This window comes from Carlito syrichta, unplaced genomic scaffold (assembly GCF_000164805.1).
Source record: "Carlito syrichta isolate Samal-C Ts95f unplaced genomic scaffold, Tarsius_syrichta-2.0.1 Scaffold301634, whole genome shotgun sequence".
Taxonomy (NCBI): domain Eukaryota; kingdom Metazoa; phylum Chordata; class Mammalia; order Primates; family Tarsiidae; genus Carlito; species Carlito syrichta.
Genome location: NW_007245730.1, coordinates 260,631 through 286,166, shown reverse-complemented (window position 1 = coordinate 286,166; position 25,536 = coordinate 260,631). Strand labels below are relative to the sequence as shown.

The 25,536-nt window shown below is 48.6% G+C and overlaps 1 protein-coding gene across 1 annotated transcript in view; it reads left to right on the top strand.

Moving 5' to 3' along the window:
• Positions 1-18,312, top strand: part of GPT2 (glutamic--pyruvic transaminase 2) — a 40,809-nt gene extending 22,497 nt beyond the window's left edge. Inside the window, exons 6-11 of the mRNA XM_008055014.1 lie at positions 5,279-5,358; positions 7,092-7,228; positions 10,547-10,721; positions 14,557-14,712; positions 16,002-16,114; positions 18,010-18,312. Coding sequence (XP_008053205.1) covers positions 5,279-5,358; positions 7,092-7,228; positions 10,547-10,721; positions 14,557-14,712; positions 16,002-16,114; positions 18,010-18,100 — 752 coding nt within the window. The 3' untranslated portion in view covers positions 18,101-18,312. The remainder of the gene's footprint in view (positions 1-5,278; positions 5,359-7,091; positions 7,229-10,546; positions 10,722-14,556; positions 14,713-16,001; positions 16,115-18,009) is intronic.
• Positions 18,313-25,536: the final 7,224 nt, after the last annotated feature.

Genomic DNA, 25,536 nt, shown 5'->3' with positions numbered 1-25,536 from the left:
ACCCAGTGAGACCTCATCTCTACAAAACATCAAAGAAAAATAACCGGTGTGGTGGCATGTCCTGTAGTCCCAGCAACTCGGGAGGCTAAGATAAAAGGTTCACTTGAAGTGAGCCTTGGAGGTCAAAGCTGCAGTGAGTTGTGATTGTGCCACTGTGCTCCAGCCTGAACAACACAGTGAGACCCTGTCTCAAAAAAAAAGCAATCACATTTTTTTAAAAACCTTTTTTCAGAAATTGAAAAGCACCCCAATTTTGCAAATTTCTCTTTACAAAAAAAGTTCACAGTCCTGCCTCTTTTGATCTTTCTGGGCCACTGGCTTCATATGCCCCCACTGCTATTTAGATGCAGAGAACAAGAGCTTCTTTCTCTTCCTTGTTGAGATAAACTGGGTCAGGGCCAAAATGCGTTGAAGTTGATTGTGGAATCTGTTTTTTGGGATGCTTCAATCAACTGAAAGCACCACTTGAATTCCTGAGTGTAGAAAATGGATGCAGCTGGTGGTAACACTGGTTTATTTACCCCAACTGCCTGGGGGAAGGGATACAGATTCTAACCATAATGCAGTAGGAAAATGACATAGAGCTGGCTTCACAATCCTGGTTGTACATTAGAATCACAAAGGAAGCTTTGAATCTCAGGCCAGCCACAGCCCAGAGTCTCCAGCTGGGGCCCAGGCAGCCATGGTCAGTCTGTGCAGCTGACGATGAGAATCACTGCCTTAGAGCAGTATTTCTCAAACTTGAGCCTGCTAAAACAGACAGCTGGGCCCCACTCCAGATATTTTGATGTAATAGGGCTAGGGTAGGGCTTGAGAGTTTGCACAACACTTGGAATAGCAAGTACTGCAATATCTTGGGAAAGACTCTATACATAGTCTGCATTACAGGTCAGCAATTACTTGGCTATTTACATAAATCTTTTTGCCAGGCTGTTTGGGAAGAAATAATTGCATCAGTGACTTTCTTATTCTAAGTGAAGGGGCTGTTGTTGTTTATTAATATAATTCTTTTTTAAATTCAGAGGTGTGCCGGGCTCATACCTATAATCCTAGCACTTTGGGAGGCCAAGGTGAGAGGAGTGCCTGAGCCCATGGGTTTGAGACCAGCCTGGGCAACTTGGCGAGACCTCATCTCTACAATAAATCAAAAAATTAGCCTGGCATGCTGGTGCATGCCTGTAGTTCCAGCTACTTGGAAGACTGAGGCAGATCACCTGAGCCCAGCAGGTCGAGGCTGCGGTGGCCAGGAGCATGCCAGTGTCCTCCAGCCTGGGTGACAGAGTGAGAATCCGATTCAAAAAATTAAATAAATAAATAAGTAAATTCAGAGGTGGAGTCTTGCTATGTTGCCCAGGCTGTTTTCCAACTCCTGGCCTTAAGCGATCCTCTCGTGTTGGCCTCCCAGAGAGCTGGGATTACAGCTGTGAGCCACCATGCCTAGTCAATATAAGTAATTTTTATAAAAGGTAACTTTATGAGTAGGGAGAATGTGGTTTTGCTCTCTGGAGTCTTCAGTCTGTGAAAATCAGCTGTTAGAGAGTGATTTTAATAGAAGTCCACTTGTGATGACCATGTGTCTTGTCTAGACACCCTGTGACCAGTTTGACTAAAAGGTGTCCAAATGGACTAGGTTAATAGCCAGGGCTGTTGTGATTTCAAGACAGAAACCCAACTCAAGACCGAAGAGATTGAGTGGTGAACCTGTGAAGTACAGTGTAAGTAGTGCCCTGAGTCAGTGTCAGTGTCATGAGGACCCCAGCCTTGTCTCAGCTCTGCTCTCCTCTGGATCTCGTCTCAGGAAGGCTCTGTCCTTGGTGGTCTGGCATTTTTGGCATTGCCCACCAGCTGAGCATCCTTGTGGGAGAGCCTCTTTCATGGTTTTACCAGAAGTCCCAGACCAGGCTCTCATTGGGCCATGTTGGTTCACCTGCCCATCCCTGAGCCAGTCAAGCACCGGGACTCTGATGGCAGCTGTGGCCTGTGACTCCTGTGGGAGCTCCCAAGGGACAGCACGACCTGTCATGGAAGGGAAAGGTGCTCAGCAGGCACAAGCAGCAGATGGTCTCCTCAGCTTGTGGGCCCAGCCTCTGATGAGGGGTGCTTGAGAGACCCTTCCCAGGCTTCAGGGCCTGCCTCAAAGCCATGATTCATGTCTCCCCAGCTGGGCACAGTTGTGCCTGGCCCTCGGAAGCCATGTGTGCCTTTTTCTGTGCCTACCCACTGTCCGTGCCCTTCATTGGTGTGTTGGTGTGGTGGGCAGGCACCAAGTGACTGCTATACCCTGTTATTATTATTATTATTGTTATTTTTGACTCAGAGTCTCACTTTAGCACCCAGGCTGGAGTTCAGTGGCACGCTCATGGCCACCGCAGCCTCGACCTACTGGGCTCAGGCAATTCTTCCGCTTCAGCCTTCCAAGAAGCTGAAACTATAGGCAAGCACCACCATGCCCAACTGATTTTTTGATTTATTGTAGAGATGAGGTCTTACCAATTGCCCAGGCCGGTCTCGAACCCATGGGTTCAGGCAATCCTCTCACATCAGCATCCCAGTTTGCCAGGATTACAGGTGTGAGCCACTGCACCCGGCTTTGTGTCCTTATTCTCAGGTTTACGTTGCATATATTGGTGGGATTATTCACATGTGTTGGATCACATTTCTTTTTTTTTTTTCTTTTCTGAGTTGGAGTCTCACTCTTTGTCGTCCAGGGTGGAGTGCAGTGGCATGCTCACGGCCACCGCAGCCTCGACCTGCTGGGCTTAGGTGATCCTTCCACCTCAGTCTTCCAAGTAGCTAGAACTACAGATGCATGCCACCAGCCCGGCTAGTTTTTGTGATTTACTGGAGAAATGAGGGCTCAACAATTTGCCCAGGCTGGTCTTGAACCCCTGGGCTTAGACAATCCTCTCTCCTTGGCCTTCCAAAGCGCTGAGCCACCACGCCCTGCCAGATCACATTTCTTTAACCCAGCCGAAGGCTCTTCCAGGTTCTGCGTTTTGCTTAGTTCCTCTTGTGTTCCCTCTAGCATTTAGTGAACATGGCTTTGTGTGCTTTGGTGTTCAAGTCCTTGTTTGCATTCTTTGTTTTTTTTTTTTTTTTGAGTTGAAGTTTCACTCATGTCACCCAGGCTGGAGTGCAGTGGCATACTCATGGCTACTGCAGCCTTGACCTGCTGGATTTAGGCGATCCTTCCACCTCAGCCTTCCAAGTAGCTGGAACTACAGACACATGCCACCAACCCAGCTCCTTGCTTGCATTCTAACAGGACGCGGTGTATGGGATCCCAGGCATAGGAGGGCAAGACCAGGAGGGTTCACAAGCAGGTTCTCTCCCCAGGTAGACAGCCCCAGTCGGTCTGTGAGAACTGTCTGGTTCCTTGTGGAAACCAGGGCCTGTCACCCTCCTGGAATCCCAAACCTGGAGCTCACTTCATGTGAAACCCAATAGGCACTTTCTCAGAAGGAGAAAAGTTGGTTCTTTAGTGAAGGAATCGATTCATTGCTTAGATAGTTTTAAGGTGGACATCCTGACTGAATCATACCATGCTCTTACAAGATACATATATGTATTTTTTTTAGACAGATTTATTTTTATTTTATTTTTTCTGAGTTGGGAGTCTCACTCTGTTGCTCAGACTGGAGTGCAGTGGCACAGTCACTGCTTACCATAGCCTTGACCTGTTGGGCTCAGGCAATCCTCCTGCCTCGGTCTCCTGAATAGCTGGCACTACATGCATATACCCCCATGTCCAGCTAATTTTTTTTTTTTTGAGTCAATCTCACTCTGTCATCCAGGCTGGAGTGCAGTGGTATGCTCACAGCCACTGCAGCCTTGACCTGTTGGGCTCAGGTGATTCTTCCACCACAGCCTTCCACGTAGCTGGAACTATAGGCATGCGCCACCACGCCCGGCAAATTTTTTTATTTATTGTAGAGATAAGGTCTCGCCAAGTTGCCCAGGCTGATCTCGAGCCTGTGGGCTCAGGCAAGCCTCTCACCTTGGCCTCCCAAAGTGTTGGGATTATAGGTGGGAGCCATTGTGCCTGGCCCCCAGCAAATTTTTAAAAAAATTTTATAGAGACAGTCTCACTATGTTGCCTAGGCTAGTCTCGAATTCCTGGGGTCAAGTGATCCTTCCACCTTGGCCTTCCAAAATATTGGGATTACAGGCATGATCCACCACACCCGGCTGGTATTTTTATTTTTAACCAGAAGGTAACATTCTATATACTGCTTTGTATCAAGATATATATGTATATATGTGCATATACAAATAATACATGCGTATATATACACACATATGTACACGAACTTAGATACATATGTAACATACGTAGATATAGATATGGTCTTTGCTAAGAAGTTGGCAAACCTGTTACAGTGGTATTTTTCCAGAGGATGTTGTGAGCATGTGAGATGTTCCTGGTATCTCAGGAAATACTGGGTCAGGTCCCACTGTTGCATTTACCCCTTTCCCTACCTGTGTCTATGACCTTTCCTGTGAATGGGTGGGTTACTGGCTTGCTGTTTGCAATCCTTTCTCCAAATGAGGGTGCGCGTTTCCCTCGTTCATGTTGAGTTATGTCCTGAAGGGAGAGACTGAGCCAAGAGAAGCCATGTAGTACTCGTCATCACAGTCTTTGGCGATGCTGGCTCCCTGCAGCAGTTGACAGGAGACACCAAGGCTGGTGTCCAGGCTCTTGTCTAGCATTTGCTCTGCAGTTATTTATTGTGTACCTACCAAGTGCCAGCTTGAGGGTAAACCATGAGCCGCAAAAGGCCTTGTCCTGACCTTGTGATACTTGTGTGTACCTCTGGAGAGAAGGTGCCCTAACCTGCACCCAGTTACCACATCAGCTAGTGTGGTTCTCTCCACTGTTGGCTGCTGGCACAGCGTCAGCCAGGGATGCTGAACTGATAGACATAACCTCTTCAGCGTTATTTTCCTGCTCTTGATGACACTTCCAAGTCTTCCTGCTACAGCACAGACATATGTGTGCACACATACACTTGTGCTCACACATATACACACACTCCCCTCATCAAAAGACCAAGAAAGTTAGGTGTGAAACAATGCTCTCGCCTCATCCCCAGCCTGAATGAGTCAGACACAAGCAGCCAGACCTTGCAGTGGGGGTTGACTGCGTCATCACAGCAAGTAGGGAGGGTGGTCTCTTGGGGTCTTGAAGGAACACAGGATGATTCTGGTGGGATTCTGACCTGGGGACAATTTAAGCTGCATTACAGTCTACATTTTGGTTTTCTTGGGAATTTTATAGGCCAGGTACAAAGCAGAAAGTGCATAGAAGATGTGATTCACTTTGCCTGGGAAGAGAAGCTCTTTCTCATGGCTGACGAGGTAAGAGTGGCCCAGCTCCCCCGGTGGGGGTGAGACTTCTCTTCTGGGGATGGAGGGATCCAGGTCTGATTGCAGGCAGAGAGAACTTTCTTGGTGTTGGAGGAGTGATACTGGGTCAAGGATAAAGTTGTTCAGTGTTACAGCTTATGTGATTGTGACCTAAATTATCCCTATATGGATTTGGACTCTTAGTTATGCATTTCAGAAACTTAACCCAAATCACTTTAAACTTAAAAAGGAAAATAAAAAGATGGTGAGGCCACAGGTATGTGGCTGGATCCAGGGACTTGACCTTGTTTTCCTGATCCTCTCTCCCTCTCCCTGTTCTCCCTCTCTGTGTTGCCTTCATACTCCGGCCTGTCATCTTCCTAGCCTAGAAAGAGGGCTGTTTGACCCGGCGGTTCCAGCTCAGTCTCAGAATCGAGCTTCATTGGTTCAGCATGGGTCACACACCCATCACTGAGCCAGTCACTGTGGACTGGGAGTTACAGTATGCAAATGGAACAGGCCCAGAGCAAAGGGTGGTCTCTCTGTCCTATCCTCCCAGACCTCCAGTTGGAGAACAGGGGAGGTTAGTTCCTGAGGGCAGATCAACGGAAAGGCTGGTGCTCTCTCCTCAAGAAGCTGTGGTTCCATGCTTCCTGGTGCTTCTATCCACTGTCACGGTCAGTTCTCACAGCAGTCCTTGAGGAAGGGATCTTAGCTTCATAACTGTTGCCTCTGGAGCCCCCTTCTGGAGCTGAGGTCTGTTCATTCTGCTTTGCAAGAAAAAACTCGAGCATCTGTCCAATGCTATTTTCATTTCTTCATTTCGGTCCGGTTCCTGGCTGGTTGTCACTTCCAGCACACTGCCTCCATTCTTTGCCCCTCTACACACACACATCAAATTGTTGTCCCAGTTAACAGTAAATGGGCCTGCAGTCTTCATCTCTAGAGGAGAGAACGGGCAACAGGAAGACCTGGCTTTCCTCCTGAGTCTGGGAGGAAGACGAGGATGAGGGCATGCCTGGTATGTTGAAGATGGAGCTAGCCTGATCTCCCACTGACCCGTGGGGTCCCAGAAAGCCTCAGTTTCCTGATTTCAAGAATGAGTGTGTCAGGTTAATCTCTGAGGACAGAGGGGGCTGCCTGCCTGCTGAGTATAAGAGTCTGGGAATTGGAAAGAACCAAATGGGTGTGGATGCTGCTCTGGCAGGGAAAAGTAGTCAGAAAAACAGAATAATTTCAGGCTGGCAAGTGTTGTAAAGGAAGCCTGATAGTGTCCACTCTTCAGATAAGAGGCCAGAAAGGGATGTGAGCTGCTGTCATTTCTAATACTGATAGAAGTAAACATTGTGCTTTAGGAGAAAGAATCGTTTGGGAAAATGGGAGTCCTTAATGTCATTACTGGTCAGAAGACATTACTGGTCAGAAGAAAGGAAGTCTGGAGATCGGGTGGGAATGAGTGGGTGAGAAACCAAATGAGCTCCTGAACTGTCTTAAGCTGAGCTTTCAGCCTGAGGCCTTGCCGCCTTGCTTATTCTAGAAAGTTCCTCCAGGCACATTTGGGCTCACTCCTGGGCATGGTGTTGGAGGCTGGGCATCATGGCACACAACCTGGCTCAGGCTAACCTTGAGCCTCGGTACCCTCCCCTGGGTTGTGGGGCTGTTTTCCCTCGGCCACATTCAGCAGCCTGTGTGGGCTCAGGTTGCTCAGCATGGCTTGGTGACTGTCTGTCATGTCCTCCCTACAGGTGTACCAGGACAACGTGTACTCTCCAGACTGCAGATTCCACTCCTTCAAGAAGGTGCTTTATGAGATGGGGTCTGAGTATTCCAGCAACGTGGAGCTTGTCTCCTTCCACTCCACCTCCAAGGGCTACATGGGCGAGTATGTCGGCCCCACCTCCCCTGTGTTGCCTCCAGGCCTGCCTGGCCCTGATACTGCCCACTCCACTGCTCTTCCCTCAGCTGAACACTTGGACAGAGAGAAGGCCGCCCTTGTCTATGCTTCTGTTGACCTGAGGAGGAGGAGACAGGCTGTACCTCCCCAAGCAGATATGCCTCCCCAAGGGGAGAGCCCAGTGGTGTGGGAGCAGCCCTGGTGCAGGGGTACACATGAGACAAGGCCCTACTTGAAAGAAACCAGGCATGGATAAGGGATGGAAACAAAAATAGGACCTCACAGCAACTCCTGACACTTGATGTTTTCTACCAGCCCTGTCACTATTGCTCCAACACTGACATCTGGTGGGCTGAGGAGGGCAGGTTGAGTGGAAAACCAGTGCTGTCAGGCTGACAGGCCAAGCTTTGTGTGCAGGATGCCTGAGATACTGGGGGACTGAGGGCCAGTGAGGGGTCAGCTGTGCTCCTGTATTTGTTCATTTAGCTCATGTTTATCGAGCACTTCCTGTGAGTCCAGTACTGATCTCAGCACTGAGGATACAGCCAGCGGACAGACTCCCACAATCCCTGTCCTCACAGAGTTCCGGCAGAGAGAGGCAACAGACAAAAGGGTAAAATCCTGTGTCAGATGGAGAAAAGTAGCTAGAAAGAGGTAGGAGGTGGTCTGGCCACAGGCTTCAGCCAGGGCAGCCTCACTCTTGAATTGGCTTTTGGGATACCACCTGAAGGAAGGTGGGGAGGGAGCTCTGTAGATGGGGCGAATTTTTTTTGTTCAAAAAAAATTGCCATCAACAGATGCAGAAGGCTGAGGGGGAAGTAGGTTTGAGAAAAAAGAGCTGGAGTTTGGTTTTGGACATGTTAAACTAAAAAAATGCCAATTTGATGTCCAGAGGGAGATGGATGTGTGAGCTTGTAACTCAGGCGACATCCAGCTGGAGATTTAAAATTGAAAGCTGTCGGCTGAGCACGGGGGCTCATGCCTGTAAACCTAGCACTTTGGGAATCTGAGCCGAGAGGATTGCCTGAATCCAGGAGTTTGAGACCAGCCTGGGCAACTTGGTGAGACCTCATCTATACAATAAATCAAAAAATTAGCTAGGTGTGGTGGCGTGCACCTGTGGTTCTGGCTACTTGGAAGGCTGAGGTGGAAGGCTTACCTGAATCCAGCAGATCGAGGCTGTGGTAGCTGGAGGCGTGCCAGTGCACTCCAGCCTGGGTGACAGAGTAAGACTCCTACTCAAAAAAATTAAATTAAGAGCTGTCAGTGTGTGGGTTGTTAGACTGTTAGAGCTCTAAGGCTGGGCGTCTCTCACAGAGAGAGGACGGGCCTGGACCCCCACTGCTCGGAGCTTAGGGGAAAAGAGGGGCACCCTGCAGAGGAGACTGAAAAGGAAAGGCCACTGAGTTTCAGCCAAGGACATTCACTCCCCACATTGTGGGGCCTCTCTTACATTCTAGGCATCAGCACTGGAAGGGCTATCAGTTGTTAGGCTGGAAGCAGCGTAACTATGAAGCCGGAAGAAATATTTTGGCCAGGTCGAGGGAGTGGTCCCCTGGATGACCACCAAACTGTTCTTGGTGTTATTTAATGTGGACAGCGGTTCATTTTTGCTTGTCTTTCTGGTCTGCCTTAGCAGTGCTGGCTCCTCGCTTGGGTTTCGTGTGCTGTGTCATCTCTTTTCCGCAACACATCTGCTCTCTGTTAACTCATTTCATGCATGTTTACCACATCTTCATTGCTCCATTCCTGTTTCTGACTACCTCTTGCCAATGAGTCCCCTGGATGTCGGTCTCTGGAGTCACGTCTGGTTGTTCTCAGGACTTGATTACCTAGGATCAGACTGCTTTTCTCAATTTGATTCTGTGTTCATCAACAGAGGATTAAGCAGAAAGTTCTTTCTTTCCATTTTTGTTGTGGGAAGCTTTTCTGAGATACCAGAATTTATCTTCCCGCCTTGGAAAGTACAGTCCAGGGATCAGGTGGGCTCTTTCTTTGCCAGTTCAGTTCAGCAGCATGATCCCAAAAGCGTTTTATTGAGCATCTCATCATGCTGGGCACTCTGAGGTCATGATAGGGAGAGGCACAGAGGAAGGCAACCAGGACCCTACCTCAGGAAGCCCACATGTCTGTGGTCATGGGTCTAAGCATTGGCAGTCACAGACCAGTCATAGCTCCAGAAAGTATGGTTGATGTCGCTGATTTGGTTTAGAAATATTTTTTTTTAACTCATCACATATTCTCAGCTTATTTCCATTTGATTTGAATAGACTAATCAGGATTCTTTTGGCTATAAATTACAGAAGCCCAGCTTGAACTGGCTTATAACAAAGAGGCTGTTTCTTTTTTTTTAATCCATAAAAAGTCCAGAGATAGAGTTGAATCAGGGGCTTAAAGATGTCCTTAGACCCTGAATCTGCTTGCGCTCTTTATCTCATTTTCTTTCTCAGCTCTGCTCTCATTTCGAATTGGCTTTGTTTTCAGGGAGCAGAAATTATCCCAGAACATCCTGAGGCTGACAGATGCTTGTTGGCAAATATGAATCATGTGCCTGCCCCAGGAACCTGTTTGGGGGTGATGCCAGCCCCAAGCCTATACCCATCTTTTGAGGAGGGGGCTAGTATGTCAGTTAGGTTTCAGGCTAAGCTTCTATAACAAAGAGGCCCAGGCCAGGCATGGTGGCTCACGTCTGTAATCCCAGTACTTTGGGAGGCTGAGGCAAGAGGATTGCCTGAACCCAGTGGCTTAAGACCAGCCTGGGTAGCTTGGCAAGACCTTGTCTCTACAATAAAAAAAAGAAAATTAGCTAGGAATGGTGGCGTGTCCCTATGGTTCCAGCTACTTAGAAGGCTGAGGCGGATCGCTTGAGCCCAGCAGGTTGAGGCTGTGGTGGCCGTGAATGAGCTACTGCACTCTAGCCGGGGAACAGAATGAGACTCTGACTCAAAAAAAAAAAAAAGAAGAGGCCCACAAATACAGTGGCTCCAGCCAGGTGAAGGTGTGTCTCTCTTTGACACAACAGTCCAAAGGCAGGGGAGCCCAGGGCAGGCATTGCACCTGAAGCTATCAAGGGAACGGTGGCGCTGCCCTCCAGCCTGTGGTGTCCCACACTGACTATTTCTTAGAAAGTGGGAAAGGGAAGAGAGGAGAGCATATGCTTTTCCTTATACAGAAGTGAAGTTGTACAGGCCACTTCCGTTCACCTCCATGAGCAAGAACTCAGCCACACTGGCCATTCTGTCCAAATTGTACATCCCTGAGATCTTTCTGTAACTGGTGGGCTCCTCCCTCTCCTCACCCTTCCAGGTGTGGCTACAGAGGAGGCTACATGGAGGTGGTCAACCTGCACCCCGAGATCAAGGGCCAGCTGGTGAAGCTGCTGTCAGTGCGTCTGTGTCCACCAGTGTCTGGTCAGGCTGCCATGGACATTGTTGTGAACCCCCCTGTGCCAGGAGAGGAGTCCTTTGAGCAGTTCAGCAGGGTGAGTTGGCTGTGACCTGTGTGTGTCACTGCTCCTGCCAGGGTTGCGGGTGAATTCCTGCCATGCTGATGACCATCCCGTCTCCAGGGAGCTAGACAGTAGCCTCCTGGAGGTGTAGCCTCCAGGGGCCCTCATAGCTCCTCCTGGTGCCTGAACTACTTCCACAGATTGGTTAAGACTGAAGATGCAGCCGGGCCATGTGTTAAAGTGGGAGAACTATGAACATGTGTGGGTGAGGAAACCCTTCCTCTTCCTCACTGGTGAGCGCCATGGGTAGTAGGTACCCCGAGGGAAGGGGATTGTGTCCTGATAACACCCCGTGGGGACTGTGAAACACAAAAGAAGGAGGGGGAGCCAGGTGCAGTGGCTGAGCCTGTAATCCCACTTTAGGAGGCTGATGTAAGAGGATTGCCTGAGCCCACGGGTTTGAGACAAGCCTGGGCAACCTGGCAAGATATTGTCTCTACGATAAGTCAAAAAATTAACTGGGCGTGGTGACACATGCCTATAGTTCCAACTACTTGGAAAGCTGAAGCTGAAGGATCACCTGAGCCTAGAAGGTCAAGGCTGTGGTGACTGTGAACAATGTCACTGCACTCCAGCCTGGGCGACAGAGTGAGACCCTGACTCAAAAAAAAAAGGTGGGGGGGAAGCATGGGCACAGCATTGGTTCTCAGCTGCGGCCTGCCTGGAGCCTTGCGGCTTGGTATGGTCCAGTCAGTGTTCTTTGAATGCCAGTGACAACAACCCAACTCTGACTGGCTTAAACAAAATCATGAATTTGTGGATCATATCACCTGGAAGTCAATTGCCGGCTCACATCTTTTTTAAAAATTGTGGTAGCAGGTACTCTTACATCAGCCTCCTAAGAGTCACACTGTAAGAAGCAACAACCTCTCCTCGTCGTATCTGTCAATCACTTGGCAGCTGCAAAGCAGCAACCATGTGTGAGTGAGTCTCCATTCACATTGGCCAAGCTCGTGTCCAGATTGGCAGTGCCTGCTGGGAGCTCTACTGTTTGGAACATGGCATCTAGCCCGATGGCCTGATGCCAAGTGACAAGACTATTGAGGGAGGAGATGAGTCCTTCAACACCTTCTTCAGTGAGATGGGTACTGGCAACATGTGCCCAGGGCAATGTTTGTAGACCTGGAACCCACAGTCATTGATGAAGTTTGCACTGGCCCCTACCGCCTGCTCTTCCACCCTGAGCAGCTCATAGGTGACGAAGATGCTGCCAACAACTATGCCCAAGGGCCCTACACCATTGGCATGGAGATCATTGACCTCATCTTGGACCCAGTTCGCAAGCTAGTTGACCAGTGCACAGGTCTTCGGGGCTTTTTGGTTTTCCACAGCTTTGCTGGGGAACTGGGTCTGGGTTTACCTCCCTGCTGATGGAATGTCTCTCTGTGGATTATGTCAAAAAGTCCAAGCTAGAGTTCTCCATTTACCCAGCCCCCCCAGGTTTCCACAGTTGTAGTTGAGCCCTACACCTCCATCCTCACCACCCAGACCACCCTGGAGCACTCTGATTCTGCCTTCATGGTAGACAATGAAGCCATCTATGACATCTGTCGTAGAAACCTTTATATTGAGCGCCCAACCTATACCAACCTATCCCTCAGATTTGATGGAGCCCTGAATGTTGACCTGACAGAATTCCAGACCAACCTGGTACCCTATCCTCACATTCACTTCCCTCTGGCCACATACGCCCCGTGAACAGCTTTCTGTAGCAGAGATCACCAATGCTTGCTTTGAGCTAGCCAACCAGTTGGTGAAATGTGGCCCTCACCCTGGTATATAGATGACTTGCTGCCTGTTGTACTGTGGTGGTGTGGTTCCCAAAGATGTCAGTGCTGCCATTGCCACCATCAAGACCAAGCATACCATCCAGTTTGTGGCTTGGTGTCCCACTGACTTCAAGGTTGGCATTAATTACCCAGCCTCCCACTGTGGTGCCTGCTAGAGACCTGGCCAAGGTCCAGAGGGCTGTGTGCATGCTGAGCAACACCACAGCCATTGCTGCGGCGGGGGCTCACCTAGACCACAAGTGTGGTCAGATGTGTGCCAAGCATGACCTTGTTCACTGGTGTGAAGGGGATGAAGGAAGGCGAGTTTTCTGAGGCCCGTGAGGACATGGCTGCCCTTGAGAAGGATTATATGAGGAGGTTGGTGTGGATTCTATTAAAGGAGAGGGAGAGGAAGAAGGAGAAGAATACTGAAGTTAAAATGTCAGCCAGGTGCAACGGCTCATGCCTATAATACCTGCACTTTGGGAGGCGGAGGTGAGAGGATTGCCTGAGTCCAGTGGTTTGAGACCTGCCTGGGCAACTTGGTGAGACCTCGTTGCTACAATAAATAAAAAAAACCAGCTGGGCATGGTGGCACATGCCTCAGCCTATGGTTCCAGCTACTTGGAAGGCTGAGGCAGAAGAATCGCCAGAGCCCAGCAGGTTGAGGCTGCAGAGGCTGTGAGCCTGCCACTGCACTCCAGCCTGGGCGACAGAGTGAGACTCCAACTCAAAATTTAAAAAGACAATAAATAAAAAATTTAAAAAATAAAGTTAAAATAAAAAATAAAGTTAAAATAAAGTTAAAATAAAAAATAAAGTTAAAATAAAGTTAAAATATCACAAAGGTACTGCTTTTACAGGGAAGCATATTCTGTTTTAAACATTGAGAAGTTGTGGTCTGATCAGTTAATTTATATATAGTAGTGTATGCTCTCATACAATTACTTACCTATGCTTAAAAACATGAATGCTTTGTTACAGACCCAAGCTGTCCATTTCTCTGATGGGCTTCGGATAAAGGATTCCCTGTCTTAAAAAAAATTATAAAAATATATGTAGCATAAACTCTACTATTTTAGTCATTATAAAGTGTACAGTTCTGTGGCATTAAGAACATTCCCATTGTTGTACAACCATCACTGCCATCTGTCTCCAGAACTTTTCCATCATCTCAAGCTGAAACTCTAGACCTGTTAAACACTAACTCCTCCCACAGTAGCTAATGGTAGTAAAAAAAAAAGTAAAATCCCACTGACTCCATAGCCTTTCCCCCAGCCCCAGCAATGCCTTTCTGCTTGCTATCTCTGTGAATTCACTTAGTGTAGGTGCCTCACATAAGTGGAATCCCAGTGTTGGTCCTTTTGCAACTTGCTTATTTAACTTGACACAGTCTCCTCCAGGTCCATGTGTGGTAGCATGTGTCATGACTGAAGGCTAAGCCCTGCTCCCACATGTGGATAGGCCACCCTGAGTCTGTCTGTCCATCTGCAGGCACAGCCCATCCCCCTTTTCCAGCAGCACTTGCAGAAGTCCTGGACGACTCTGCCCTAGCTTTGGACATACCTCCAGCTCTGACCAGTCACTGACTCTGACCAACTCTGCCTGGGTCATGTGCTCCGCACACACCACACAGATGGGGGTGGGGGTGGTTCCCAGAAGTAGTAAGGCCATTTCTCCTAGAAGCATGGCCTAGGGTGTTCCATCTGGAGCCAAGGCCATTCAGCTTGGCAGGCAAGGACTGTTTTTTTTTCTCATTTCAGGAATGACATCCTGGTGTAAGAACAGAATACCCAGGATCTGCCTGTGGCCCAGGACTCCCTGGGTACTCGTGTGGCCCCTGTTCCAGGGCACTGTGGAGCAGATCACTGCAGGAGCTGTGCTCCCCTGCCACCCTGTTCTCCTGTGCTCATGTACACATGAGCTCTCCTTCCAGCAGTGTGTCCACTTATCCCAGCGTTGAAGAAACAGCCTCTAGTGGCCGGAGCTAATCTTTATTCAGAGATACTGACTCGCGTGCTTTCTGTGTCTCTCCTCAGGAAAAGGAGTCAGTCCTGGGCAATCTGGCCAAAAAAGCAAAGCTGACAGAAGACCTGTTTAACCAGGTCCCAGGAATTCACTGCAACCCCTTGCAGGGAGCCATGTATGCCTTTCCTCGGATCTTCATTCCTGCCAAGGCTGTGGAGGCAGCTCAGGTATGCAGCATGGGGCTGGGCTGGCTCTCTCTCTGCAGGTTAAGTTGAGACATCAGGTTGGGGCTACTTCTTGCCTTGGGGAGCAGAGGCGCTGGCCCCAGAGGTTCTGAACTTTGTAGACCTCAGGGACAGATAGTATTTACTGTGTAAAATCAGGTTCTCGGAGGCCCAGCCCCAGCAGCACACTGTGGGGATTGGGCAGATGTGAGGCCAATCCCAGGGAGAGGTGCTGGTCTGGGCTCTATTAATGTGGTTGCTCTCAAGGGAGGTGTCCCAGTGTGATGCAGTGCTGGGGAGGCAACCAGGCATCTTCTCCACCCAACCACTGTATCCTGGAGCAGCACTTCTCAAACTTCAGTGTGTTCACCCACCACCTGGGGTCTGTGAAAATGCCAGTTCCGGGCCAAACACGGTGGCTGAAGCCTGCAATCCCAGCACTTTGGGAGGCTGAGGCGAGAGGATTGCCTGAGCTCAGGGGTCCGAGACCAGCCTGGACAACGTGGCAAGACCTCATCTCTACAATAAATAAAAAAATTAGCCGGGAGTGGTAGTGCGCACCTGTAGTTCCACCTACTTGGAAGACTGAGACGGAAGGGTCACCAGAGCCCAGCAGGTTGATGCTGCGGTGGCTGTGAGCATGCCACTGCACTCCAGCCTGGGCAGCAAAGTGAGATTCCAATTCAAAAAAAAAAAGAAAAGAAAATGCCAGTTCTGGTTCACTGAGTCTGCAAGGGGCCAGAGACTGCTTTTCCAGCAAGTTCTCATGGGGTGCCACAGACTTGCTTTAAGGATCAGGGGCAGAGCAGTGTTTCTGAAAGTGGTGTCCTTACCCCAAACTCAGGCCTCTTGAATACCTTGTTAAACATTCAAAGTCTAAGCCCTATGAAATCAGAATTCCTTGTGCTGGAGCCTGAGAATCTGTATTGACAGGCTCCCCAGGTGGTGGTTGTGCAAACTAGTGTATGGGAAGCACCGCTGACAGTGCCCCAGAGAAACTTGCTCCCTGAAAGCCCCCAGAGGGCAGCCTCAGGGCCGGTTCTCAGAGCATACTGTGGCTTGATGTCTGGGAAGCTGTTGTCGATGCTTGTCAAACAGCTGCCTTGTCCTCTGCACCAGCCACCAGCAGTGTCCCAGTGTCCTGCCTTGGTCCCGCAGTACGGGGTGTGAAGGAGAGCACTGCCACGGAAAGATAGGCACCATGTGGGGTGCCTTTGGCTTTGAGTTGTCAGTGGTGTGTTTGTATGGTATGCAGCCAGGAACAAGTTATAAGTTCTTCCCTGCCCCCGTAGGCCCACGCAATGGCCCCCGACATGTTCTACTGCATGAAGCTCTTAGAAGAGACTGGCATCTGTGTTGTGCCCGGAAGCGGCTTTGGGCAGAGGGAAGGCACTTACCACTTCAGGTACGACTTCCTCCCTCCGCAGGGCTGGTGTGTCCAGAGAATCTTGGGATTCTGAGACTAAGATGTGTGGAGAGGCCTGTCCTCCCTTGACTCATACTGCTGCCCCTCCTGCCCCTGGCCTGGCCTATGCAGAGCCAAACTCAGAACTTGCCTGAGGATGAAGGAACACTGGTGGACTCCAGGGTCATGCCCTGGGCTGGATCTTCCTTGACTATTCTGTTTCTCCCCTTTGCCACCACTGTCTGTCACATTACCATCTGAAATGTTCTGAGTAGTGTGTTTTCTTCTTTATTTCCCGGCCGCTTTCAAACTGCATGATGGCAGCACATGGCATCCAGGGTGCCTGCAGCAGTGCTAGCACGCGGCAGCAGCTGGATGACTCTGGACTGCACCATGGCCACGGCACTGCTTGTGAGCCCCCAGCCTGCTCAGGTGCTGTGCCTGACATGCAGTGGTACTGGCACCACTTGCGTGACACCTTTCTCGGGCATACCTGGCTCTGCCGGTGCACACAGGCATGCTGACCCCTCAGAGCTGGTAGAGCAGTTCAGCAAGGGACCCCGAGCCAAGGTCAGCTCTGCTCAGAACAGCAGCTTTTACATGCACGTTGCTTTCAGATGTTGTCTGTGGCAGATGCTCAGAAAAGAAATGGCATGAGCTGTTAGCACCGAGAGCCAAGCCTTGACTTAGTCAAGGTCCTGGGTAGTGTGCCCAGCTGTACAAACCATGTCCAGTGGGCATTTCACCCTTTGATAGGCTCACCTCAGTGATCCATGGCTCATTGGGAAGTGGTGCAAGCAGGAAAGCTGTTGGCAGGGTCAGGAAGCACGGACATCTGCAGGAGGTATCAGTTTCCACAACAGCTTGGGAATTCCTTGGAGGGAGAGTTGTGACCGGAAGTTGTCTCACTGTCAGAGAATGAATGGTAGAGGTAAAAAAGGCCCATCCAGCAGGAGTGAAATCTCACTGTGCATCTCCAGCCAAGACCAAGAATCATGCTCTAGAGAAAGTTCTGCCCACTAGTCAAAATGTTGTGTGGGGCTAGGTGCAGTGACTCACACCTGTAATCCTGGCATTTTGGGAGGCCACAGCAGGAGGACTGTTTGAACCTAGGAGTTCGAGACCAGCCTGGGCAACATAGTGATACCTGTCTCTACAAAAAAAAAAAGTTAGCTGGGCATGGGCCTGTAGTTCCAGCTACACTGGAGGCTGAGGTGGGAGGATCACTCAAGCCCAGGAGTTGCAGGTTACAGTGAGCTATGATTGCTCCACTGCACTCCAGCCTGGGTGACAGAGCGAGACCAGGTCTCCAAAAAAATAAAGGGCTATGTAGGCCTTCTGTGGTGATGAGTGGGTTATCTTAGTGAGCCTAAATGCTACCCCAGTTTGTTGCTTTTTTCTCATGTATTAAGAAAATGTGTGGGCCAGGCATGGTGGCGCTCACCTGTGATCCCAGCACTTTGGGAGGCTGAGATGAGAGGATTGCCATAACCCAGGGATTCAAGACCAGCCTGGGCAACATGGGGAGACCTCATCTCTCAGTAAATCAAACAAATAGCCAAGTGTGGTGGTGTGTACCTGTGGTTCTTGGAAGACTGAGGCAGAAGGATTGCCTGAGCTCAGGAGGTCAAGGTTGCGGTGGCCATGAACATGCCACTGCCCTCTAGCCTGGGCGGCAGAGTGAGACTATGACTCAAAAAAAGAAAAAGAATAAATGTATGACAAAAGGGGCAGGGCTTACCAGGGTTGCAGGCACTGACCAGATACTGGCCAGATGTGGACAGGGCCTGTTCCTCCCTGCGCAGCTCTGCCCTACCCCCAGAGGGGAAGGATGAGCCCTGGACTCGTTTTCCTTTCCGGAGCAGCCCGACTGACACTGCTCTCTCTCCTTACAGAATGACCATTCTGCCTCCAGTGGAGAAATTGAAGACGGTGCTACAGAAGGTGAAGGACTTTCACGTGAAGTTCCTGGAGAAGTATGCGTGAGGGCCCCTTGGGCCCAGGGGAGGGCCCCCTTCCTGGGCCTCCCTCCCGATGCCTGTCCAGGCCAGGCTGAACGCAGCTCACTAAGTGACTCTGCCTCCGACCGCACAGAGGTGACAGGTCACGTTCATCATCACTTTGCCCCAGGAGACTTCTGACTTCTTTCCTTGTGCCTTGATGTTGGGAGCGCTTCTCTTCTGAGCAAACATGAGTTCATGATGTCTCAGATGCCCCGTTTTTGTTTTATTTGTTGTTGTTTTTCTGTTTTTATGGAGCCAAAGTAGAGGAGATTTGCTCAGCAGATGTGGCCAGGGTTCTCTGAATCTGTTATTGTTTTTGCTTTTAGACAGTTCCCTTGGGACTTTAAACAACCAGGGTGTGTTGGCTGAGATTATTTCAGATCTGGAGAGGCAAGCAGGTGCCGGGGAATTGTGACCCGACCATGGTGAGGGCTGGAAATCCAGACCCACCAGCATGATCTGTGAAATAAACCCTAGCGGTATGGGCACCTAGTCCCAACAACAGCAGAGCCTGGAGGTCTGGGGGGCTTGAAGAGGGTCTGTCGTTCTGGCCAGGAGGCAGGCGGCCTGTCTCAGCAGTGATGAGGGCAGTAGCACAGCACCATTGGCTGCAGCCAAGGTCGGAGAGTTCTGCAGGGGAGGAATGGGTGTGAGCCAAGCTCCAAACTGAACCAGTTGAGCAACGCAGCAAGTGGGGAGGACTGCACACGGAAGGCTTTGGGAATGAAGGATTCTCTTGATCATGCATAGGCTGGAACTCCTGTTTGAGAGGTCTCCCTGGACTTCAGGGACTCAGGGTACAGTCAAGCCGCATCCCAGCTATGTGGAGAGATTCTGCCAGGTGGCGTGTGAATCCATCCCAATGATTACCCACTCACAGTCTCTCTCAAGGGCTTGATTGAGCTTTGGTACATATCGCCCCCTGCTGGTGGCAGGGACAACAAAAGACAAAAACGTCCTAATTCAGGAGGGGGAGTCCCTATCATCTTGAATTGTTTCAAACTGACCTTGGTCTGTCTCTAGGTCTTAGTTGATAAAAGTGCCTGGTAGCTTGGCTGATGTGGAGAAATTAGTGAGATGTGATTCAGAGTGTACTGAAGTATTTTAACGCAAAGTGTTTACTTCACATTTTACTTCCTCTGGCTGCAGACTCTGACCTGCAGCATGTGTTGTGTCTCCAGGGTAGGAGAGTGTCGTCCACCATGCACACAGCTCCCTGGCGTTAGCCAAGGACATGGAGCCACGGACGGCAGCAGATTCCGTCCTCTGTCCCCTTACTGGGGGCCCTCTCTCCATTACCATCTGTCTGCCCCAGTGGGAAGCTAGGGAAGCTCAGGAGTCTGAGAACCTAGCATGTCCCAAGATGGAACTGAAGGAGCTGGAGAGAAATCTGAACTGAAGAGGCTGAGGAGTGAGTTTTGAATGCAGCCTCCTATGCCATAATTTCTATACTGGGTCCATGCAGAGGAATGCAGTAGAAAACTTCCAACTGTCATTACTCACAGCATTATGGTCCCTGTGAAGAAAGTAGCCACAGTCTCAAATAACAAAAGGGAATGTTTTGAAACTTCTCCTTCCTAAATTTGAAAACATTGCACTTGTGCTTGCTGTCTGGTCTTTAAACCAGGAGGTGTCCCAGAGTCACGAGACTTCTGGAGGAAAGGTTAAATAGTAGAAGTTAGTATATTTTTTATATTTTTGTAACAATTGCTTTTTTCATGGGGGGAGGAGGGGCTAGTATTTGTAGTCTTAATAAGTCCAGTAATTTTTTAATAAATCTCTTCAGATTATAAATAGCCCCTAAAGACTTTGCAACGTTTACATGACTTTTTAAAAGATGCTGCATACATTTGGTTTGCTTTTAAGATCAATGAATAATAAGATCAGCTAGTTTAGAGGTTAACTTCGGGTAGGAATGGGGATTGGGATGGATTTGATCTACAGATTCTGTTCCGGTGCCTTTCCTGCACAGGCACCACCCAAGAGAGTTGTTTGTCATTTGGGGTTGCACTTTAATCTCTACCTGTGAAGTTTCTGTCATTCATCCAGAGCTGTGTGTGGGTGATGCTGGGGAAGCTTGAGCCAGGCTGTACCTCAGATAGTCCCTCACCTCACACCTTGAGGCTGGGCTGGTTGTTTCTGTTCTGAGATGTGGAGTTTTGGGGAAGAACAGATGCAGACCTGCCTGTGGCTGTTTTCCAAGCTTGGTTCTCACAGGCATCTGCTGACAAAGGTACTTAATGATAACTCTGCTGGAAATTTCTACATAATAAAATGTGTCCAAAATGGTGATTGTGTCTCACTTTCCTTGTAGTTTCAATCTGAATAGGGTGGGCATCACTCATTTTCATCTTCTTTTTTTTTTTTTTCTGTAGCCCAGGCTGGAGTATAGTGGCACACTCACAGCCACCGCAGCCTTGTGCTGGGCTCAGGTGATCTGACTCAGCCTTCCAAGTAGCTGGAACCACAGGCATACACCACAATGCCTGGCTAATTTTTTGATTTATTGTAGAGACTAGGTCTTGCTGGTTGCCCAGACTGGTCTCAAACCTCTGGACTCAGGCAACCACCACACCCAGCCAATGTCTTCACTCTTGATAATGTATGTTCCTAGTGCAACAACAAGCATTTTTCCCCAAACATTACACACTCTAGGAACAGCTTCTCTGTTCCCATTTTTTAACCACGGTTACAACTGGAATTCTAAAGCCCACACGTACAATCTGCGAAATAAAACCCTTAGAAGAGTGGAAGTCTAGTCCCTAAGAACCTGAGCTTGAAGTAGAGAAACTTCATGGATTCTCTGAAGCAGATGTTGTTAAAATAAACACAGACTGTGGCTTTCTAGTGGAAGGGAAACAAGAGCTAGCAGCTTCTTCATGGCCTGGAGAACAGTGGTGATAGAGGGCTCTGGAGGCCTGGGGGAAGGGGGTGCTGTCTTGTCTCCACGAGAGACAGAGACGGCTTGCCTTCCCCGGGATCCCCACCACACCAACTTTGATGTGTGGTTTTGGAATGCAAAGATTTTCCTTTCAAAATGAAAACATCCATGTCCTCATCAAAAAGTGGAAGATTTTTTTTTTAAAAAAGAACTCAGTTGAAAGTGATGGATGAGGCGGTTTTTCTTTGAAAAACTTGCCCATGGCATGTCTTTCTGCCATGGATCTTCTTCCTTATTCTCTTTTCCTCGCTAATAAACTTTGTTTGAAAACTTAAAAAAAAAAAAAGTAGTGGATGCCATCTCAAAGTATCATCAGCATAAAAGAGGCATGTGCTGCCTTGTGTAGCTGCTGGCTGGCTCCTACCTTCACACCAGTAAGTGCAAATCCTGTCTTGCCCAGCTCCACAGAGAAAACCCCAGGAAGGATTTTGATTGGCTGTCTTGGTCCCTGTGCCCTTCCCTGAGCCAGTCTCCGTGGCCGCAAGAACAGGGAGTTTGGGCTGGCCCTGTTCCCAGAGGGGTGGGTGGGGAGGTGGCTTGAGGAGAAGCTGCTTGGTAGGACAGGTAGCCCGAGGTAGTGCTGCGCCTGCAAAGCTGTTACCACAGATGTTGTGGCAAAGGAATGGGGGAGGTGTGCTGTGTTCAAGGTGGGTTGAAGTTCAAGGTGAGTTATCAAGTTGCTGCTTGAGAACCAAGCAGACTGCCTCTTCCCTAACTACACACAGGAACATATAGGCCTTGCCTGGGAGTAGACTTGGCTTATTTTATTGTACAGAGAGCTTATTAGTTAGAGGTTGGAAATGACAGTGGTTATTCTAAGTTATTTTCAGAATAGAGTTTGCTGTAAGCACATCTAGAAAGCTTTCAGCAAATAAGGATCCTGTATGAGCCACAGACTACCAGAGGATGGAAAATCAAAAGCTAATAACTGTGGCCTACAGATAGAGTGGCCACTAGATGGTCCATTGCTCAAATTCTGTCCACTCAGTCTTGCTGAACTTGAGAGAAGCATGTGGGTGAGGTACAGGAGGGAAGAGGATGATGCTGTTTTCTACACCTACCCACCTTTCCCCAGTGCCCTCTGAAGTCGGCCAGATATCCTGTGTTTGGTCTTCACCCTGCCCCCAAGCTAGGAGACAACCCAGAAATAGGGAGACGAGACTCACTGCCAGCTGTGCACCCAGCGCTCTTCTTGTGAGGCACAGTTCAGGTGGAGATGGCTATAGAGTATATTTTCCACTTTAATAAAAAGACATTTTTTTGTCTCCTCCCCAGTTTCATCTACCTTTGCTCTGTCTGAATGCCAGTATTGGGACAGCCTTTGAAGTCCTTTGGAAGATATTAAATTTTAAAACTTTAAAAACAGATCCATATACCACCTATTAAAAACATTGACCATTTCTTTTAAAAAAAAAAAAATCCAGAATCCAAGTGATGCTTAGAACAAGGTCAGAGCACAAAAATATACAGTACGTAAGAGTGTAAGTCTCCGAAAAATATTATAATTATCAAAGTAAACATGTTCATGTGGAAAAACTAGAAAAAGAAAACTAAGGAAGAAAATGTGAAATCCACATGATCCTCTACCAGAATCAATCAAGTCTAGCATTCTGGAAGAATTTCTTTACTGTCTTTTTTCCTGAAAATATTGTGGGGTTGAGGGGTGTGTGTGTGTGTGTGTGTGTGTGTGTGTGTGTGTTTGTGTAGTTTTGGATCTACACTGTTTCTATGTTGAACATTAGAACACGTTAATAAAAATACCCGATGAGCAGTTTCTATGGCTTTCATCAGTTCTGTGGGTGACTGTCATTTAATTAACAGCACTCTTAAGCATTTGGGTTGTATAAGTTCTTGGTTTTTAAAACTAATGCTGCCTAAGAAACATCCTTGTGTAATGAGGGCATTCCTCTCTCCCCTCCTTGCACTGAGGATTGCTGTGGAGCATTCTTAGCAGTTCCATGAACTCTTCCAGGAGAGTGAGCATTCTTCACTGTGACCTGGAAGGCAGAATGCCTAAGGGCCTTACCCTGAAGTCAATGTGCAGGCTGGGGGAGACCATGGTGTGCATCTTGGCTCTAACATTCACCAATGGTGGCGTCACTCAGTGTTGCCACCTGCAAAGTGGGGCTAATAAGACCCACTTGTTGGGTAATAGGATAAATGTGAGCATTTGATGGGGAAAATTGTGTGTGTGTGTGTGTGTGTGTGTGTGTGTGTGTAACTTAGCATAGTCCCAGCAAGTAGATACATTCATCAAGAACTTTTCCTGATTATCTTTGGCTTAGAGCAGTGCTGATATATAGTAAGTGTTCAATGACTGTTCAAACTGAAAGAGAATACATGCCATGCCTTGGGTATGCCAAGGACATTGTGAAGGGACACAGAGGCAGCAAGGATCACTTCCTAACATTTAGGGACATATCCTGCCTGCCAGAGTACACAGGTTAGTGACTTTTTTTTGTTAGTAGAAGCTTCTTTTTCAGTCACAGTTTCCGAAATTAAAAGTGCATTGGGTCTGGCGACTCCATCATTGCTTTTAAACTGGACCCACCTCATAAAGACTTGTGCTGCGGACATTAGTTCTTGGTGCAGGTCCATCTTTACATGCTGGCTCATGAGGGACTGGGACCATTGACTCCTTGGTGTTTGCACAGGGTCAAGTCCTCCCCAAAGACCTTTGTGGGCCTTTGTCCCTTTATGGCTAAGATGAGCTGCTGTTTCCCTTTTCTAATGAAAACTTTAACCCCTCCCCTCTCTCCCCCTTAAAATAAAAATAAAAAAACTTTAAAACCAATCGCCCCAGTCTTTTGGGTCAGCATGACAATACTCATTGGATGCCAAAACCTACTCAGGGAAACAGCATAATTCAGGATTCTTCTGGTTGTGCAGGACAGAAACCAGACCCGAGAAGTCAGTAAGAACTGGGGAAAGAGTTTATACTTCCCAGCTTCCCTTGAAGCCATGAATAGCTGGATATTAGATGGAACGTAAGCAGGAGTACCATGTGGCAGCTGCTGGGAACTCTCCTTAGGAGAGTTTTCTTTTCTTCTTGTCCTTTTCTCAGTCTTGCTGCTTTGAGTGTCGCTGTGATGGATGACATTTTAACTATGACAACAAAGACCACATGCTTGAGCATAGTAAATACTGTGTTAAGATTCAGCTATGAGCTGGGTTCAGTGGCTCAGACTGTAATCCCAGCGCTTTGGGAGGCTGAGGTGAGTGGATTGTCTGAGGCTGAGGGTTCGAGGCCAGCCCCAGAAACTTGGCGAGACCTCCTCTCTACAATAAATAAAAAATTATCCGGGTGTGGTAGCGCACGCCTATAGTTCCAGCTACTTGGAAGGCTGAGGCAGAAGGATTGCCGGAGCCCAGCAGGTTGATGCTAGAATGGCCATGAGTGGGCCACTGCACTTCAACCTGGGCGACGGAGTGAGACTCCAACTCAAAAAAAAGAGAAAAGATTTAGCTATTATTTTTGTTGTTATTACTATACCCTAATCCTAATGACTTTAGGCTTTCAGAAGCATTTGTCACATCTTTGTTATCTATCAGGGCATCTTGGGGCCAGGTGTGGTAGCTCACACCTGTTCCCAGCACTTTGGGAGACCAAGGCAGGAGGATCATTTGAGCCCAGGAGTTTGAGACCAGCCTGGGCAACATAGTGAGACCTCTTCTCTACCAAAAAATCAAAACATTAGGAGGGCATGGTTGCACATACCTGTAGTCCCAGCTACTCAGGAGGTTGAGGAGAATGGGTCCCTTCAGCCCAGAAGTTCGAGGCTGCAGTGAGCCATGAGCATGACACTGCACTCCAGTCTGGGTGACAGGGTAAGACCCCGACTTAAAAAAAAAAAGGCTTGGCAACATTCATGGATATGTTAAAGCTTCATGTCATTCATTCATTCATTCATTCATTACCAGTTGAGCAGCTGTGTGTCAGACACAGTGCTTAGTAATGGGGATATAGCAGTGACCCCTATGGTCTCTCCCCCTTGGCATGGTCTCATGATTGATTGATTGATTGATGGATTGATTGATGAGTCTGAGTCTCACTTTGTCGCCCAGGCTGGAGTGCAGCCTCAACCTGCATCTACTGGGCTCAGGCGTTCCTTCTGCCTTAGCCTTCCAAGTAGCTGGAACAGGCGTGTGTCACCATGCCTGGCTAATTTTTAAAGAAATTTATTGTAGCGATGAGGTCTCGCCATGTTGCCCAGGCTGTTCTCAAAACCGTGGGCTCAGGCAATTCTCTCGCCTCCATCTCCCAAAGTGCTGGGATTGCAAATGTGAGTCACCACACCTAGCTCGTCTCATGACTTATAAAGCTGATAATGTCCCATGCTGGTAAGAGTGGGAAACCAACATGAATATCCTGTTGGTCGGGGTTGGCACTGCCAGCATTAAATATATATATACATATATGCTTGTTCTAAAACTACAGTAGTCAAAACAATTTGGTATTACTAAATAAGCAGACAAAT